This window comes from Sebastes fasciatus, chromosome 9 (genome assembly GCF_043250625.1).
Source record: "Sebastes fasciatus isolate fSebFas1 chromosome 9, fSebFas1.pri, whole genome shotgun sequence".
Lineage (NCBI taxonomy): Eukaryota > Metazoa > Chordata > Actinopteri > Perciformes > Sebastidae > Sebastes > Sebastes fasciatus.
In genome coordinates, this window is record NC_133803.1 from 16,125,081 (window position 1) to 16,145,190 (window position 20,110).

Genomic DNA, 20,110 nt, shown 5'->3' on the forward strand with positions numbered 1-20,110 from the left:
AATACATACAATGAAAAAATAAATGATCAGTAGTTTCAGTATCATCACAAAAAACACAGTCATTGGTTTCAATTCCAAATCGTTGTCGCAACAAATCACTGGATGGATACACTCCGTTTAATATTTTAAAATGGATTTCTTTTGCTTTGGGAGTTATGGGGAATTTTAGATATTTAGTTTGTAACCAGGATGACAGAGTTTTGAATAAAGCAGTTTAACCTACTTTATTACATCAATCTGCAAACATTGACACGTAGATCAAAGCCACACCTGCAGAAACCAAACCACTGTGGGGGCGACTGACCATGGTTGGTCTTCAGCCCCTGAAGGCTCACATTTATATCCGGATTTGTTGAACTTTTTATGAGAAATGTTGCCTTAATTGTTATGATAAAAAATTGTCAAATTCTTTAGGAAATTTTCAAGAAACCTGGAAGCTTTTCAATCCTGTGTTTGTGGGTTACCACTGTTCCAATTAGCGGGTGACAGGAGAATTTTTTAATAAATAAACACTAACAAATAAATGAAAAAAATCACACTCAAGTGCAACAACCTCATCTTTAATAATTGTATTACAAACTTTTGAATTGTAACTTAATAGAAAAAAACTGCATCAACATCACACACCAATTCTTATCACAACTCAAATAGTTGAATGCTATTATAGTATATTAAAATGATTTAATGATTAATACAAAATATAACATAGTATTGTTGATATGTATTGTTATATGACAGTATACAAATATATAATAATGGTTAACTTGTGTGACATGAAATAAACACATGGTTGTAATGTTAAAAAAAAAAGTAAAATGTATCTTTCACATATTTGAGACATTAATGCATCCATAAACTGAACATACATTACAGATAATTTGCAATAAAGAAATGCTATGGTGGTGATATCTTCAGTGATCTGTGTTTTCTGTATAGTTCCTCCATAGCTTGAACCCACAGTCAATTATCTAAAGAGAGAATAAAAATGTATATTAAAAAAAAAACAATACAAGCTTTACATAAATTAATCAATCTGAGAAATTATTATACCTCTACGCTCTTTTGTTGACACACATCTTCAATGGATAAGGGATCAGGTGTTTTACGGCAGCACACTGCTGCGTCCCAAACCAGATGGCTGCCAAGAAAACACACAATACCAAGTGACAGTCAGTCTTTTGTCTCCAACTAACAAATTAAATAAATATGATGCATGTTTGTTTTCATGCACCTGGCCGAGGTCATTCTGCTCGGCTGCTCGGGACATGAGGGTCGGCCATCCCGGGCACTTTTTGGCATTGTCTTCCTTTGTTTGGAGTCAATCCCTGGAAGAATCTATGGAAGAACAAGGACGCTGATAACTTAATTCACAAAACACATGAAGTCATTTACATCCAGGCATGTGGTACCGCAGTGTCATGCTCACAAATAACTACTGTATTCTGGTCTTTTTATGCGGTGTGACCTGTTGCCATGGTGGCTTCCAAAGGGGAAAAAAACACAAACGTTAAAGGTGTGTGGCAGCTACGTGTTAGCTTCCATAGAGCTCTGTGGTGTTGTGTTGTGTTGTGGCTGGTTTGTGTTACTAACCAAATCTTGGTTGCCTCGCTCCTCCTGCCAGCACAGTGAGTCTGCCTCCCTGTCCAGCAGTCTGGACCAGAGTTCACAGCAAGCAGAGAAAAACAAACCTCACTCAGTTTAAAGAGCAGTTGAAAGACGCTTCAGATCTCCTCATTGGTTTCTGAACAGTGCATCATTTCCTTTATGTTTCTGCCTGTTTGCTGAATGACTAACCTTTGGGATGCAGCCATGTTGGTCAAACAAAGATCATGCATTTGTCTCAGCCGACTCAAGTAAATCTCCGCTTTCCTGCTCTTCTCAGGAATCCCAGGGATAATCTGTGATTGAGAGAAAGTAGTAAACATGAGTGCTTCTCCTCTGTTGTAACTAAAAGAGGCAACAGTAACGGCTGACCTACCAAATCAGGCATCTTGCTCTGGAAGCTCCTCATAAAGTTAGGCTGCAGGGTTGCAAATGTGGGGGCTTTCATCTGTGGGTGGCACATATTACATTCATCTATCATTTCCTTGTCCATTAATCATTTTGTAATATAAAAAGAGATGTCCCCTTGTATACGAGCTGAGGTAACCATGGTGTAAAAGGTGTCATAGCCAGTGTCATTTCCCACAGTCCTGGTGTCCCGTTTGGCGCCTCTCTCTCCTCCTCCAACACCCCACCCAGCGCTAACTGTCACACCAGGCCACTTCCTGGTGTGGGCCTGCAGCGCTGTGAATTCATGTTATTGATCTATATGGTGCTATAGAGATCAGCCCCAGCCCATTCATCTATGTATCCTCAAAGGATAAGATGCAGGTGCAACTCAAATAAACTTCCCATTCAAGTCTGCATTTACATTGCTTCTTTTTAAAGCTTAAATAACTATAACAGTGTTTTTTGCATGTTTGATCCCATTTACTACAAATCATTTCACTTTACTGTGTTGTATACTGGATTAAAAATGATGGCATTCCCCCTCCAGGACACCACTGACATCCATTTGACCCAGTTATGCTATGAAAATCAACTTTATGAGGCACAAACTTGCTAAAGTTATGATGTTACTGTCAACATCTTCTTTAATTGTACTTATAGTTTGGCATTGTTGTGTGATAGTGTAGTTTATTTGAAAAAAATGTAAACTTCTATTCAATAACAAAGTTTTAAGTCTCGCTGATTTTAATATTGAAATAAATGGAAGCCATGTGACCACCTTCATGTTGTGAAAAAAACATTGAAATATCTAAAGCACTTTGGAAAACAGTCACATAAACTATAGAATTTGTAGTAAATAGGCTAAAGATGCTGAAACACTGGTATTATCCTTTAATACATTCTCATTCATTTATCACAGTGGATTAAATAATTGAAGAACATGACAATATAATGTAATATTATTCAACCAAAAACAAAAGTATGACCTCAAAAATTACCATAGAGTTGAATTATTACTACTCATACTGTGCAATATAATATTTTCAGGTGGAGTTTAATTTCATTCTCACTGTGCAATATCATTTTCCACTTGTGCAATTTTGTTAATAGTCTGTTTATTGTCAATACTGTAGATACTGCTCCTATTTTTATACTTCCTTCTATTTAAATGGTTCATATTTTGTTACACTTTGTTTAGCTCTTCTTTTTTACTGTGTTAGCTGATGCATCTTGTTTTTTGCACTATCCCCTTTTGCTGCTGTACACTGCAAATTTCCCCACTGCAGGACTGATAAAGGAATATCTTATCTTATCTTAACACCTCACTGACGCTGTTTTATAAGGTTAGAAAGGAACATAGTTGTATCCCTTCTCTGTAATGTGAGGTAAACAAGAAAGTTAAGTGTTCCCACACATACTGTAGGTGCCTCACAAACACTCAAAGCCTGAACCCTGGATCGACACCCCTAAGGATGTCAACAGGGGTGGCAGGCCTCTCCGGCAGCGGAGGATCTGAGGTGTCAGCCTGGAGCTGCGGTGAGTAATGTTCCTGCATGTCTGCTGACTTTCACCGGTCCTGTCTGACCACTGTTTGCTCTCCCTCCGGTCAGGCTCGTCCTCTGTTTGCTCAGGTCCGTTTTGACACAGAGGTGAGAAAAAAATGAGTCCTGCGTGTTTGTTCGTATATGCTCGTCTCAGCACCTGAGCATAACCTCATTCTCCAAGGTTCTCACTTTTCTGAGTCTCTTCCCCGGCCTCTCTCCTGATCTCTGATATCACTGTAAAGATTTGAAATAATAATGTTCTCTAGGCCTCTATCACCTCTTAATTTATTTTTCTGCCTCCTTTAAAAATCGCTAAAATGTCATATTAGAAGCATTAAACTTAAAGCCAGGGTTGGTAATCTTAAGAAACTAGCAAGAGTATGCTACATTTTTAAAAAATGATCAAACCGATAATGACTCAGCTCAGTGTTACCAACTCTTTTTCCATGAAAGTAGCTAGCAGCACTATAGCTCCAAACGTCCCTAAAACTAGCGAGAAAGTCGCCAAGTCGGCAACACTGACAGCCCGTACCTTCAGGCCTCCCTCCAAAGCCACTCCCCCAAAATTATCATAATGAACGCAAACATATCATAATGAATGTGAACGGCAAACATAGCTATTGTTAGTACCCACAGCTGTCAAGCTATAGCAGCTTGTGGAAGACTCTGGTAACGCACAATGAGTGCACGCCAAAGTGCACACAGGCAGGCAGGCAGGTAGCCGTCCAATCATATCATTCAGGCCGAATTAAAGGATTGGACAGGTTGATTACAGTCCTGCCACAGCCACAGATACCATATTGTTTTCTTTTTTTCATCAGAGCATTTGATTTATTGATGGCTGTCGGGATTCAATAATTTTCTAAAGAACTTTTTAAAGAATTTCAACACATATAACAAAATATGTTTTTGAAGAAGATTACCAACCCTAGCTTTAAGCAAGTCTTCTGTTCGCTCTTTGGGTAACAGCTCGGTGAGCCTTTTCCGTGACACAAGCTACAACCATACTCTGATTTACTGCCTAAATATTTAAAAGAATAGTTATGTTAGTTAGATGTGAAGAGTTAGATTTGAAGATAGATACCACTCTCTGACAGAGCGGTAGTCTATCAATCTTCTCATCTAACTCTCAGCAAAAGAGCAAATAAGTGTATTTCCCAACATGTGAAAACTAATACTTTAAAGGTCTTACTGATAACAGTTTTATGTAGACGAATATTAAAAAACAAAACAAAAAAAAATATCCATTGAGCAAAAAAGTATGGCTTTTCTGAAAAACAAAACAAAAAATATTGTAATTGTGAATTAATCATTTAAAAAAATTTGGCGGATCCAAAATGAATGTTTTGTTTATATCTGTGAAAGATATCTGATGGTTCCCACTTCTAACAAGGCTTGTGAGCCAATAGTAAAACAACGTTGGTATCACGTGGTATCTCTGGGTCGTCAGTTAGTGTGGTAAATACAGATAAATGGCTGAGATTGACGGTAAGTGCCTGGCAACGACTTGTTGTGAAGTAAATCTAATTGAACCGGGGAGGGAGAATGCAGCATCTAGTGGCTGAATGTTATCAATGTTATCAATAGCACCTTTGATATTGTGCTTAAGTGTACTGTGTTTCTTACATATGGTGAGAGAAAATAGAGGAACTGAAAAGGAAGCTGGATGCAAAGAGAATGAAAATATATTATCAAGCCCACAATGATGTGTGTAACTGTTGAGTGTTTTCTATCAGGGTGGGTTGTTGGTTTGAGGAGGCAGTTGTGTGATCACTGCTCCAGGTGCGTTTGCCTCTCACTGCCCTTGTTAAGTGGGATTACTGCCCCTGTGGTTTTGACACTAACCTTGGGAAACATTTGCTCAGTTTCATCCTTCTCCTGGCTGCCACCGACTCTCAGCTCCGCCGAACTCTCCCTTGAACCAGACCCTTGCTCTAATAACCTACACACACACACACATATTAAAAAAAATATTACATTTTACAGTTGGAAGAAAAAAGGGCCATCAACAGGAAACCATAAATCCTCAATTTAACCTAATGGATAATGATTGAGGATATTTATCGTCGGGTCAACTTGCTGTGATGTCTGACCTGCACACAAATGTCAGGTTGTTAATATATTCCTAATGGTGTGCTACTTCTCAAGAGTAGCACATAGTGTGGTGCAGCTCACACCCAATAACACTGCGCACTCAGGTGACAACACACTTTGTCTGCTGGGTGCAAACTGGCTCCAGGGAGGACTCCTGAGCAAGGCAGCGTTTACTCACAGCACAGTGCAGCAGGTAACAGATCCATACAAACACAGCAGGAGCTGCAGGTGGAGGAATGAGGATGTGGATCATATATGTACAATATTAGTGCTGACATGGTGGCGGATGACACTGCAGAAGCTTGAATATAAAAACTAATTAAAAATGTTTCCTAGCAGGATGCTACAAAATAAGAAGCAACCAGACCTCTGTCTTATGTACATTTTCCACTCATTGAAGTCAATTTATAGTAATAGACGTGGTATGTTCTGGTCAATCTAATTTTGTAGATCTGTGAAATTCAACATGTTGAAGAGACCATGACCAGATGGCCACAAAGATAGCAAATTACAGCCTCAACTGTTCAATAAATCATAGCAGCTAATAATAAACGTATAAATAGCCACAAAGCAGGACAGATTGGATGAATTGGCTCATTACTTAAAAGCACAAACAAGGACTCCATATTGGCTTCAGCTCTAATTGCTTTTATTTTGGGTATTTCTTATGGATGTGGGGAATGTGCCTGTGGCACAGTCGGGTTGGGGGGCATAGGGGTGGCGCTGTCTTGCCATGTTTGTCTGTAGAGCGGTGAGATTTCACACCGATGGAGGACCTGTCAGCGCTATCCTTCACTCGCCTTCTTACCGAGCTCCTAATGTCCCCAAGCCAGCGTGCTGTTTGACGGTGGAAGCCTCGTGCTAACATCATACATGCTGCTACTAAACAGAGTTCAGCCCTAATTAACAAGGGTGACACTGTTCTGTTATACATTCACAACATGTAAACACAAAGGACACTGAACAACGTGCCTCTGAGATCACTTTCTTTATGTTAAAAGCAAAAACACCGGCAAAGGATCATTTGTGAAATTTGCATTTCAGCACTTGCATTAATCTCCAGTTGTTGAGTGTTATGTTATAAAGAGACAACTGCAGAGATTAGGGGAAAAGGGAAGCTTTTGAGAGTTTTCTTATGTGGAATATACTTCAAAGTGCTTTTAATGTGTCTTTTTGCTCATGACCACTCAAGGCCACTTCAAAAAGAAGTAAAAAAAAAAAGGAATACAAGCTGGGAAATTAGAATTAGAAATTAGAAATTAGCTGGGAAAACTCATTTTGAGGTATATGTCACTAGTATTAGGAAGTGCTGTATACTCAAAAGTAGTATTTTTTCACTTAGCAAGATATTCAAAATACATTGATTAAAAATAAGTCCCTATATCTCACTGAAATGTTACTTGTTGGTTGATTGGGTCTTAAGTGTTATGAGATACTTTGTCTAGTAATTAGACAATTATACTTGGTAAGATTTTGTGGTTTTGCAGTAACTTAAAACAGAAAAGGCAACATTTTCTGACATAACTTTGCGTAACTTCACTGCTGAAATGTATGATTTGAAATACTTGAAATAGTTGAACAAGGTTGAAATAGTGAAGTCGTAGTTGAAGTGGCAGTCTATCTACAGTTACAGAAAAAAAATGTTAAAATGGATGTGCTAAAAGAAGCTTAAGTTTCTGTTTAAGTCTAAGCACTGAATGAAGTTGAAGAATCAATTCAAGTGTAAATGCAAAGTGAAGTCAATGTGCTAAAAGGAATTGAAAAGATTAACCACTGTAAGAAGTTGAAATGTCAGTTGATATAAGGTGACAAATTGAACTGGAAGCATCAGTTGAAATGGAAGTGGCGGTTCAAACGTATAAACTGAAAGACGAAGTCAGTTCAAGTGTCAGCTGAAGAGTAAGCAAACTCTTCAATAAAGTTTCTTAAAACTCTAGCGTAATGCTCGTATAACTAGTGATGAGTGGAACCACAATACAAAGTCTAACAGGCTCTCAGATAATCTCTGTCACTTCTTCGTTAAATGGAGATCTGTTTGCCTGGAAGCCCAAACTGGAAACTCTCCAAACAGTTCAACATCTGCTCGCAGTGCTGGCATGAAGTGACACCACTGGCCCAATTGCTATATCTCTTTTGTGGTGGACATAATTACGACATTTTCCCCTGGACGATGTTTGTCAGAGTCAAAGCGACCGTCCGAGGAGGTGAGTCTCCACAACAGCGGGGTCAGATTGTGTTTGGTCATCTCACTTGTACGTGAGTAATCAGCTCTCTCTTCCAGGAGGGTCCAAGCTAAACAAGCCTCCAGTGGAGTCGGTGTTTGTTCTTAAAGGCAGCGCAAACACAGATCCAGAGTGCTCACAGTTTTAGACCAGAGGCCTCAACAGCTGAGCACCAACAACACTACCAGCTGTATCTTTGACACATAAAACCTTGAATATACAGAATATACTGCAGGTCTTAGTATATTGTTATATGTTTATATTGTTACAATGTTTCACGTTATAACGTTTTATGTATGTTATAACAATAAGTTATCACGTTTTAACATGAAAAGTTTCACGGTATAACAAGATACTAATCCATTTTTGTTTTTTTCTGGAGTGGCAGTAATACGCTGCCGTAAGAAAGCAAATAGGCTTATGTCCCAAACTGTCAAACTATTGCTTTAAAAGTACTGAATGTTGCAGGTTTTATAATGAAAGCAGCTGAGATAATTAATCGAAAATAATAATTAGGCAGGGGTCAATACTCAAGCAAATTTAAAACAAATTCAGACTTATTACAGTGTAGGTAGTGTCCACCTGGAGTGGTCCTCATGTCCTCTATCTTCAGCGGTGCAGGGATGTTTTTCTGATGTCTTGTGTTGAGTCATCAAATCAGCTGCAGGTCTGCTCTCCAGCACTGTTAACATTGCACATGCAAAGTCATATCTACTGCTTTTTTTCCAAAATAGATATATAAAGAAGGTTTTGATATCAATCTGTAACTCAACTCCTTATCCTGACTTCCTCCAAGATTTGATGTAACTGTGATGGGTGACGGTTATACGTGATGCACCTATAAAAGTCCTCCAAGTCATGGTGGGTTTTCAGGTGTCCACGCTCAGCTAACTGCTTCTGGAGGTCAAATATCTCAGAAAAGACACATTGACAGAAAACTATGATGACTGTCACGGTGAGGGATGAAATATAAATCAATGACAGAGTGGATTAAAGTCAGGTGTTTCAGTGCTGGGGGCAAAACCTACCAGGTAATAGCTGGTTTTTGGGAGGGACTTCAGGTAGGAGTCATTGTGCTGCAGCTTGGAGAAGGACAATTTCTTTTGTCTCTGCAGAAGAAAAGAGGAGGCAAACAGTCAGAGGAGGACAGAGACGGAGAGCTGTGGGAATAAAGATTTAAAGTGAGCCTCCCTTGTTTCAGGGGCTGGGAAAGAGAGTACACAGAACAAATGAGAAGTAAACACGCAGCCACAGGAAGCCATTAACAGCAGCACGGACCAATTAGGCCTCAGCAGGTGTCCTTGCCTTTGCCTGCTTTGGTCCTGCCTCACCTCTGTGTCTGTGACAGAGTCTCTCGATCTGGGAGCTGAGGAAACAACGGGTAGTTTCATTTGCTCAGCAATTTGAAGCAAAGGAGTCCTACTGGAGGGCCTCTATAGTCCTTTATTGTGCTCTTTTTGTCTCCTCCCCACCAAGTGCAAGTCATTAGAGAGGACAATTACAACCTCCTAAAGAAGCTCCTCTTTTAAGAGGAGATAAGACAGGATCTCTCTCATGTTAGACCCCCTCTATGCAGGCACTCTCTAAAGCTTATTGCTCTTTTCACACCCTGTCAGAGTACAGACGAGACAGTCAAAATCAAAGTCAATCAGAGCAGCTACGGCAGAGGGAGAGTTAGACACAAGAACAGGAAACTACATGTTAGAAAAAAAAGAAAAAACATAAAAGGAAAAAGAAGTGAAAGAATGTTAATTTGAGTTTTAAACAACTTAATACCTCATTGTGAAATGTCACCATTACTAAAACCTTATTGTTGATATTTAAATACCTCTGGAATCATAGCATTGACATATTTTACTTTGAAAATCAACTTTCTAATTTTGTGGTTTGAATTTGCACTTTCAAATTTCCAGAGGGTACATTGTATGGAGGACGGAACCTGCCAAAATAAAAATTAATAATAATTAAATGATTCGATAAATAAATATATATGTCACTAAATGTAGCAAAAAGTAGTATTAAAAATAAATGTAGCCATTAATTAACTAATACAAATGTGTCATGGATTGATATTTATGATTTAATGTGCTTCATAATTTATTAGATTAACATTACATTACCTTTTATTTATTCATACATTTGTAATAATTCCCATATTTATTTACTCTTCTATTTATTTTGACCTTTTATTTATGTATCTATTTTTATTCATGTTTAAATGTATTTATTTATTTTATTTATTTATTTTTTATTTTTGCAGGTTGCGTCCTCCATAACTTTCAGGTGGTGCAATTTCAAAACATGATTTTTCAGTATTTTCAAGGGTTCACCAATTAAGAGAGAAAATTAAAATGTCCAATTTTCAAAAAGCGATTTATAACGCGACTATAACTGATATTTTTATAATGAGAATGTGTCAAATGACAATGTGAAGACAATGTCACAATGTGAAAGGGGTCACTTTTAGTGATGAATTTTTTGAAATGGCAAGACAAAATTACTTAATTCAAACAGTGTAATCTCAAATAAGATGGTTTTCAAAATAAAATATTTCAATGCTATAAACTCAGTGTTTTTTTTACATTTCAACATTAATTATTCCATAGTTATTAATTTCCACTATTAGGTATTCTGCTGTTTTAATTATTACGGCCTTTCTTTGCTTCCATAGATTTGATTAAATGCTCAAACATCACTTGCAAATTATTAGTTTCATCTGCAGCAAGTTATCATTTGAATAAATTATAACAATAGTTGCTACGGAAGTCACATTCATCAACAGTGTTACTGTGCAGGACTTAAAAACTCACAGGATTAAGTTGTAAACAGGAGCTGCATTTGTTTTAATGATATGCATGTTACTTGAGGAGTAAAAGAGAAAGTGGAGGTGTTGTAGAGAAAACAGGGAGGCTTTGATTTACATGGTTGTGTATTTGAACCCAGACACAGTGGTAGGCAAACAGCGGCCTGCGGGCCAAATCAGGCCCTGCAGCAGAACACAGGCCCCCCGATGAAAGCTGAAGTTTTGACTTTTATCGTTTACATCAAAACTTTTCCTCCCGAAGATACAAACTCATGAAAATCCCAATAAATATGACCTTGTTACACCTACTACTGCCCCCCCCACATGAAGAGAGACATCAAACCACAACTCTGCGCCTGGCTATTTAAACAGAGCATGCCATGAGATAAAGTCTCAAAACAAACAATTTTATAAATACATTTTATTCTTAAATTAATGAAAAATAAAGAAACAAACAAATGTTGAAAATGTGGATGGATGTAATCACTGACCCCTGGTTGTAGTGTATGTAGAACAGATATTCTCAACCACTGGGCCGGGGCCTACTGGTGGGCCTCAGAGCGCCATTTAGTGGGCCGCGGAGGTACTGTAAATGGTAAGATTAACCTCTTAGAAGTCCGACAGCCGCTATTCTGTTTTCAGAGGTCGTAGTGGGCTCACTACTAAACCTAAGGAATCCATTGGTCCTAACCATGTCATGCTAGGTTGTCGGGAAGAGCGTTAAATTACGCTCCAATGTTACGCTAAATTTTGGCAAGGAAAAACTGGCATGGCCATTTTCAAAGGGGTCCCTTAAAAATGGGTTCAATTGGTGCCCACAAGTCTCAACTTTGACAGAAAATGGAGCGGTTTTTGAAACGAAAAAGTGATGTTGGCGACAACTGCAGCAGTAAAAGCTCAAAGCGTGTGGTAGCCCAGTTTCTCATTTATTTGGGAAGTGGTCCTTGGACATTTTCTAACAATCAGAAGTGGGCCTCAAGTTAAAAAAGGTTGAGAACCCCTGATGTAGAAAAACAGGAAGTATAGTCAAGACTGGAAAGCTAATTAATTTCATATCAGATTGTTTTGGGTATTTTGGTTGATTGTAAATTTGTTAAGGATGTTACAGATTTTTACCATAAAGTACAATATCAACTAATACTTGAAGAAGGGCTCTGTGTCAAAATCTTAATATTAAGACTTGTATTATTTTTATTTTTATATTGTGCTCATATAGTCAATATTTCTAAATTAATGTGTTTAATGAAATTACCACAAACTAATTTAGACCCAGAATCTTGGGCCAAGCAGATCAACACGTGGCCCTGAAGCTGATTTCTGCCCTCTCAGGTTGAAGTAGGTAGTAATGGTGTGACACACTCTGCAGGCAACCAATAGAAACAACAAACTGGGATAAAAGTTCAACACGGTTGGAGGATTTCAGGGGCAGCAACGATTAAGGTATTGGATATTATGAGTTTAATATATCAAAAAAAGATAATATAAGTTGTGAAACCATTAAATGTGAATGTCAGACAGATTTTGACCTCTGCAATTCATGCACATGACTCACAAGACAAAACCCTCAGTTTTGACATTAAGATTTAATGATTTACCTGCTTAGTTTCAGTCTGTGACTTTGCTCTGGCTGTCTCGTCTCTCTGCTGCTGCAGCAGTAGTCTCTGTGAGTGGACCTTGTCTTTGAGCAGGGCAGCATAGCGGCTGCACAGAGCATCCCGGAGATGGTGCATGTTCCTGTAGGCCTCTAGATGGAGCTGGAGGACAAACAAAGACACTAACTGAAGGGGAAATGAGGTAAAAGGAAGCATCACTTTAGTATGGAGGCAGAGAGCAGAGCTTCAGTAATGATTACAGATGATGAAATGATTGATTACTGATCAAAAAGCAGTGGATATTTCTTTATACAATGTTCTCTCAGTACATTGTTGTGTCTTCTCTGCTGATGACTGGCAGCAGAACAAGTGTCTTTATGACTATGAAAGTGTGTTAAACATTTTATTAGTATTTATCAACCTGCTCGAGGTGAGCATGACGCCGGGCCTTGGCCTCTTGGTCCGGGTCTGGACCTTTCTCGTGCATTCCCTTCCTCCTCCGGTGCTCAGCTCTGACTTCATCCCCTGCCTATCAACAGTGAAAACCCAATTTAGATGCTGTGGGAGTGAATCAGTCAGCTTGCCTGAAGATTAAAAAAAAGAATGCATTTTTGGTAATCCCTCTCGTCTGCCAAAAGCAACCTCCCACACAACAGCCTGACATTGTGTTCTTGCAATACCCAGCTAAAAAAGAAAAAGAAGATACGCAGGAGGAATATGCCCACCTCCTCTCCTACAAACCATCACCTTATTTCCTGCATTTCTCTAGAAATCTATTTTGTAAGGCTGTGATCTGCCCTAAGCAACGGTGTCCTTATTTAATCCTTATTTAAGACTGATACCCAACAGATGTTGCAGAGGTTTTAGAGACAGATTTCAACTAATACGTCCGAGGCAAAATGTTGTCTTATCCCAGAGTATAAAGAGAAAATATAAGATGAATGCAAAATGTGGAGCATGTTATCAAAGAATGCAAGGCTAATGGGAGTTAACAGCATGCATGCCAAAGCAGATTAACTGCACAGAAATACACGCTCCCTGTTATAACCCTTAAATGAAGAATGAAACATGCTTGAGCTTTTTATGGGAGGACTGCGCTCTCTGATCTAAAGTCTTCTCTCTGAGGTCAGCCTGTCTCTGGGAAATGCCTTGTTCCTGCCACTGAATGACCACATTACTGAAGTTTTATGGGCTGAGTCTGGTCAGGAAGTGTCTGCTTCGTCTTTTCTCACAAGAAGCTGCTGGAAACGTGGGATTTATCAGTTCCGTTGCCACAGCGATGCTGTCGTGGCAGAGCCAAAAGGGACCTGCCGTTCTTTTTTTTGCTCTCACTGCTGTGTGCAAAGTGTCAGTGACGGGGCGAAGGCAGCGTCCATCTGCGCTCCCTGCTACGATAAATCAGTGGAGGATAATGCAGCTGTCCTGCTGTACCACGTCACCCTGCTAGACAGTGATCAGGACACTGCAGAGAGGTGGACAGAAGCCTGCAGCCGGATCCATAGAGAGAGAAGGGAAGAGACATTGCAGACAGAAATAGAAAAGCCATTACATGTTTCAGGTGTAAACAGTTTGTGGGCAGAGGATGAAAAGACAGAGCTGAAAAGAGAGACCTTGAGTTCGGATAAAGTGTTTCCACTTGTAACCAAGCCGACCATCTCAACTTGTTGCCAGCTCTTTAAATTCTACTTTTCCCTATTGAACACAAGTATTTGAGATACTTCAGACGTAATAATGCAGCTCTCACCCCCAGGACAGACACGGCTCATGAATAGCTCGGCTTCAGGCCTCTAGACAGCAGTGAATACCAGAGAGGGGCACATAAACAAGGCCACAATTGAAAAGACACAATAGGAGGAGGATTACACAACATTCGGTCACCGAGCCAGTAGATAATATCATCACCGGAGCCACGGAGAACCCAACGGGTCTTGGTACGCACTGTACTGTATTGGCTTGGCCATGAGCTCAGACAATAATGCCACTTAATGACACTGAATGGGAACATCTATTCAGGACGAGATGCTTCATTCTGGCAGCTTGTTTGTTTACTCACATGACAAGCGAGAAATCTGTAATGTCATGTACCGGACCACAATAAAAACTTGTTCTTGACACCTGATTCATTCCTGAATAAAATGTCATTTAACAGGATAACAGCAGGATAAAATAGGAAACTCCCAGTGCTGATGAGTGGATTATTTAAAGTACCTTTCTGACATCAACAGGTAAGAGGTGTGCATCCCAAATAGAGGGCAAAGCGCTTGATTGATGAGGGCACCCAGGTCTCATGACAAATCCACTATTGAGGTAACCTTTAGAGAAAAGATTGTTGGCATAAAAAACCCAAATAATATCAAACGACACTATTACCTAAGGATATGAGACGTTTAAAAAAAAAAAAAATAGCTTACCAGTTGTTGGTGTGTGGGCTTTTCGAACACACTGTAAAGTCTGATTGTCCAACTTGAGGCTTTAAAGTGCACCACACACCGAGTAAAACTTCGGTTACCAAGTTACAGAGAACAATGGAAACGAGTTAAACCTTATTGCAGGGACACACACATTTTAAATATGTTTGTGACCCTGCATGAAAGTGTAATTTGTGTCCAAGGCTGTTGTGGTTTCCTTTAAAAAGTTTCCCTTGACTGGTTTAACAGCCAATACAATAAAACACAGGCAGCTGAAGAGAACCAACAAAGGCTTAATTTCTCTGTAACTCTGGTTTATTGCATTTTGTTTTTGGTTCGTTTCTAAGCCCTCAATTGGTCCCTGACCAGCTGTTTCTCCCTGAGCAGTAATATAAAGTTAATTATAGAATTAAAACATGGTTATTTGCAGCTCAGTAAGAACCACAAGAGCATGGGAATGTCAGGATTAAGCCCTCATTTCAAATGTTGCAAACCGTATAGCTCTGGCACGTTTTGTCAAATTATCTCCCAGATATTTACTTTTTATCATTAGCTACATGTGTAATATAACAAAAGTAAAGACTTGGAGGTAATTTCCTGAAGGGATCATGCACCTGGGCCCCACAGACACACTGGTCAACCCTGCTTAACAGGAAATCTAAGAGGCTTAGTACACTAATGCCCAAATGGCCTCAGGTAGCAACAGTGGTAACAAAAGATCCTTTAATATAAAGTCTAGGTAAGTGGCCAGAAGTGTAAAAGAAATCTAAACGACTGCAATTCAGCATCATGTAACATAATTATTCAGGAGGCAAAACATAAATGAGCTTTTTAAAAGACACTCGTGTAATTTAAACATTTTTTACTTCAAATGGCATAAAATCATCAAGCTGAGAAAACAGTACAAATATTTAGTCAATATTAAATACTGTACATCGCTGATAAATCCCTACAAAGGATATAAGCCTCTTATTAGAGGAAAAATAAACAGTCCAGTTTGGTTTCATTATCTATAAAACCCTGTTGTTGACGGTGTGTCTCCAACACAAAGGAAACAGGTTCGGCGTCGCTTTTACGCAAAACCACTCTGCCAATCCACTGAAAACAAAACCCCATGTGCAAAGGACGACAATATTAAAGTATTCAGTTGAAACTTTAACCAAACATTGAACAGGCATTAAACTGGCAAAGCAAACGTCCCTGTGAACCATAAGAAGCACTGTTGGCTGCAATCAAAAGCTTTAAAATCATATGTTTTTTGTTGAGGAGAGTGAAAGTCAAATGTCCTCTTATTCCAATTTACTTTTCATTTTCTTCAATGAGTGCCATTTTTGTGACACTATAATAAATAACTCAAACAAATTGACATTCCTTATAGAGTGGATTTTCTTTCTCCCCTCTCATTTGCAAATTTACAAGACTCAAATTTAAGATGCCATTGCAGGAGGCCTACACACTTTCCATGAGTCCATCATCATCATCATCTCTCCAAGTCTGCTGTTCAAAAAATGTATTCCAATTTACTCATCTATTTTTCATTTTCTTCAATGGAGTGACATTTTTTGTGACACTTGTTTTAGTAAATAACTCAAACACAATTGACATTCCTTATGGAGTGGATTTTCTCCCCTCTCAAATTTAAGATGGCATTGCACATCGGTGCACACTTTGACCATGAGTCCATCATCATCTCTCCAAGTCTTACTGTTCAAAAAAACAAACTATCAAAAAGTCAGGGTGTCAGCAGCCTTTAAGTGCAGAAAGTTTGTCCACTTTTCCCAAAGCAGCTGCGTTTTCCACCCCTTTGAGCCACTCTTTACATTTCCTCACAACAGTCTCGTCCACGTCTCCGTCCTCCTCTTCGTACTCCACGTCGTCGTACTTGTACTGATCGTTCAACAGAGAGATCTTAACGATGGCTGTGATGTCCTGCTCGGCGCTCTCCTGCTTGGCTCCTGCAGCAGAAGGAGCGCTTGCTTTGGTCGCTCCTTGGTGCGTCTTTTTGATGGATGGAAAGACGCGCCTGGAGTGGCGAAAGTCCGCAGACGCGCAACACTTCTGCTGCTTTGCCATCATCTGCTTTTCCAGATTTCGTTTTTGGATGACGAGAATGGCTTCAGGGGTGAGACTGAGGGTGAACTGGATCTTCCCTTCCTCTTTGTGGAGGTGTCTGGATGAGTCCATGGAGCTGGAGCGCCTGACTCCTTCGGATGAGTCCTGAGGTTTGGGTATGGACAGCCAGGAGGAGCTTTTTCCCTGGGTCTCCTGACCGACACCTGCCTTCTGAGGGGGGCTTTTACTCTTGTCTTTTCGACCCAAATTCCTTAAATTCGCTGCTGTCCAAGAAGAGGACTGTTTTTCCTTCTCCGACCCTCCTTTCTCTCCTTTGCTGGTGATCTCAGTGTGAGGAGGAGGCACTGCCATGGCTTTCTTTTTCCCGAATAGATCCCTGCCTGGAGAGGAGATCCGCTGGTGGAGGCTGATGGGCGGAAAAGGCATTTTTGTGAAGGTGATCAGGATAGAAAAACGTGCAAAAAGTGCAGATGATGATGAGGAAGCCCTGCGCAATTATTCAACAGCATTATCCAACACAGCGAGGTGCAGAGAGAGAAAGACAGACAGAGAGAGAGAGAGAGAGAGAGAGGCTGCTGTAGTGCACCTGTTGTCCTGCACTGACTGGAGTTCAACTGGTGTACAGACACACCACACGGCCTGCTGGCTGCTTTATGATGGAGCAGGCAGGAAGGAAGGCGTGGTCAGGACAAGCACCAAACAAAGCCAGGAAAAAAAAAAAAACTGTGGTGGGTGATGTCATTTCATAATTTCCCAATAATTTCCTGAAGCGATGAGCGACATCCAGCTCATGTTTCCTCCTCATCTTTTTTCTCACAGCGCCTCTCTGCTGGTTTACAGTCATTGGAAAACATCGGTAATTAATCAGCCTGAAAAATGTTAATCATCTTCCTCAGAATTATGGTGTAGTGAGTCCCCAGATGGATATATTTCTAACTTAACAGTGACATCCGAACAGTGGATTGCATATATGAAAACAGCCGTGAAAAAAATGACATCTGGTTTTCTCAAATGTGACTCACTTTTTGTCTATTTTAAAGAATTACATTTCTAACTTTAAACAGACAAATTCATTGGAAATGAAGCAGAGAATACTGCATCTTCTTAAAGGTTCTCTATCCAGTGGTTCCCAAAGTGGGGTCCGGGGACCTCGAGTGGTCCATGAGTTGGTTCCATGGGGTCCCTAGCAAAAAGGGGAATAATTAATTTTCACTATAATTCCATCCTTTAAGGGACTGTATGTACCTTCTTACACGTATAAATCACCCGGGTCGGTGTCCGATGCGCGCTCACATGTGGCTACGCCGTTCAGGCAAGACTCCAACACAAACTACATGGAAGCACCAAAACCGCAAAGTTATATCTAGTGAAGCCCGTCTATCAAAACATTGGAAATCAGCCTGAAAAATGTTAATCATCTTCTGCAGAATTATGGTGTAGTGAGATATATTTCTATAACTTAAAAGTGACATCTGGTTTTTCTGAAATGTGATTTTAAAGAATTACATTTCTAACTTTAAACAGACAAATTCATTGGAAATGAAGCAGAGAGAATACCGCATCTTCTTAAAAGGTTCTCTATCCAGTGGTTCCCAAAGTGGGGTCCGGGGACCCCCGTGGTCCTTGAGTTGGTTCAAGAGGGTCCCCAGCAAAAATGGGTATAATTAATTTTCACTATAATCCCATCCATAAGTAACACAATCTTCCTCGCGTCCAGCCATCTTCTATATCACGTCTTTCCAGTGGTTGGAACAGGCGAGCGCATCGGCTTTTGGTTCGGCCAGGTCATCTTTGGTACATTGTGGAGCTTGGCTACATCTCATGATGTGTGCCATGGTGTGGGATTCGCCACATACACATGCACAGTAACACAATGATCAGATGGGGGACCATAGGACACAATCTTATCAAATGGGGGTCTGCGGTCTAATATGTGTCAGTTCCCACTTCCGTGGGTTGGGACGGCGTTATCAGTGGTAACCGCCGTATGAGCCACACAGTGTAGAGCGGCGGCGATTAGCTAGCCAATGGGGCAAAACAGAGACTCCCATGCACTAAAATGCACACAGGGCCGGCCCAGCTATGTAAACAAAGAACAGAGAATAAACTCGGATTACAACACACACAGAGGGCGAGATACTTCATTCTCTGCTCAGGTAGACATTACTCCTCTATATCTTTACAGAGCAAATAGATGTTTGTGGCTATATTAATGCTCTGGATATCACATAGAGCTCCTTTAAAACACTAATTTTCTCCTATAGCATACAGTATGTTACTACAAAAATGCACCTCAACCTATGCATACTTCCTCTGTAACTCACATTCTTCAGTTAAAGTCCTGCTATAGCTGTGAACATACCTCCGTATACCTTCTGTGTATAGGGTCATAAAGATACTGTTTGGTCCTCGGTGCTGTAAGATAACCCCGTCTGTCCTTGAACAAACAAAACATGTCACTGGCACAATCCCTTCAGTCAGTCGATATAGGCTCAAATATCAATTAACTGATGTATATAGATGGTCTGCCGTTGTTCTGTCAGCCATGCAGCCTATGAAAGACATCCAAAGGAATACACAAATAGTATACAATATTGATTTCTCCTTTTTTTCTGCTGTTATCTGCACTTTCACTCAGACAGTTCCACAATTGATCCCGTGTGATTTTGTTTCCCTCAGTGTAGGGTGTAAGAGAAAACCAGTACTTCCTTTCAAATCTATCGTTTATTTGATATTGCCTGAGGATGTTGAGATTTTACAGTTTTTTAATCATTATTTAGTAGCTCTGGTGATTACCATATCAATATGAGGAATTTAAGCGAAAGAAATAATTTACATTATAGTGTACAAAAGAAAAGACAGGAAATAACATTGAATGTGTGTAACAATTGGCACATGGCGGGTCTTGAGTTGTGTTTCTGTAACTGAATATTTTGCAAAAAAAACAAAAATCAATTTAGGCCAACAGTCCACTGACTCACCCTCGGAATATAAAAAACATGGCATGGAGTGTTATTTATTCATTTTTACGAGATGAGCTGGACCATTAAACTGAAGGGGAGTTGTTTTTTGGTTTTTATTTTGGTGGTTGTTGTTGTGGTGCGGGATCCCTCTCCTCTCTGACATAACAATGGATTAGATGTAATAAAAAGGAAACAGTTGGGAGACTAACAGATTGCTGAGGTCAGGCTACTTCCCCATCATCCCCAAACTTCGCCGTAATCCAAAAATAGCGGGTAAAGAAAACCGATCACAAAAACAACCACTCTCCCTTCACTCAACAGAATCATTTTATCCCTAAGATTAATTGCTTAAGGATTTGCTGGGTCTCTGCCAGGTTAGTTAAACGACTAGTACTGAGGGAGGGGAGATTTTGTCCAAG

At 39.8% G+C, this 20,110-nt stretch overlaps 2 protein-coding genes across 2 annotated transcripts; both read right to left on the reverse strand.

Annotated features, from left to right (window-relative positions):
- Nucleotides 1–674: 674 nt before the first annotated feature.
- On the reverse strand, nt 675–14,470 carry LOC141773501 (uncharacterized). Its single transcript, XM_074645363.1, has 12 exons — nt 12,669–14,470; nt 12,251–12,409; nt 8,881–8,961; nt 8,626–8,764; nt 8,435–8,534; nt 5,382–5,478; nt 1,979–2,050; nt 1,795–1,898; nt 1,591–1,651; nt 1,232–1,335; nt 1,051–1,138; nt 675–968 (listed from the first exon to the last, which is right to left on the reverse strand). Exons 1-12 carry the CDS (start codon nt 12,732–12,734, stop codon nt 912–914), a joined length of 1,128 nt encoding a protein of 375 aa, XP_074501464.1. The 5' UTR covers nt 12,735–14,470; the 3' UTR covers nt 675–911.
- A 1,030-nt stretch (nt 14,471–15,500) lies between these two features.
- Nucleotides 15,501–18,168, reverse strand: prr18 (proline rich 18). Its single transcript, XM_074646274.1, has one exon. It carries the CDS (start codon nt 17,152–17,154, stop codon nt 16,396–16,398), a length of 759 nt encoding a protein of 252 aa, XP_074502375.1. The 5' UTR covers nt 17,155–18,168; the 3' UTR covers nt 15,501–16,395.
- Nucleotides 18,169–20,110: the final 1,942 nt, after the last annotated feature.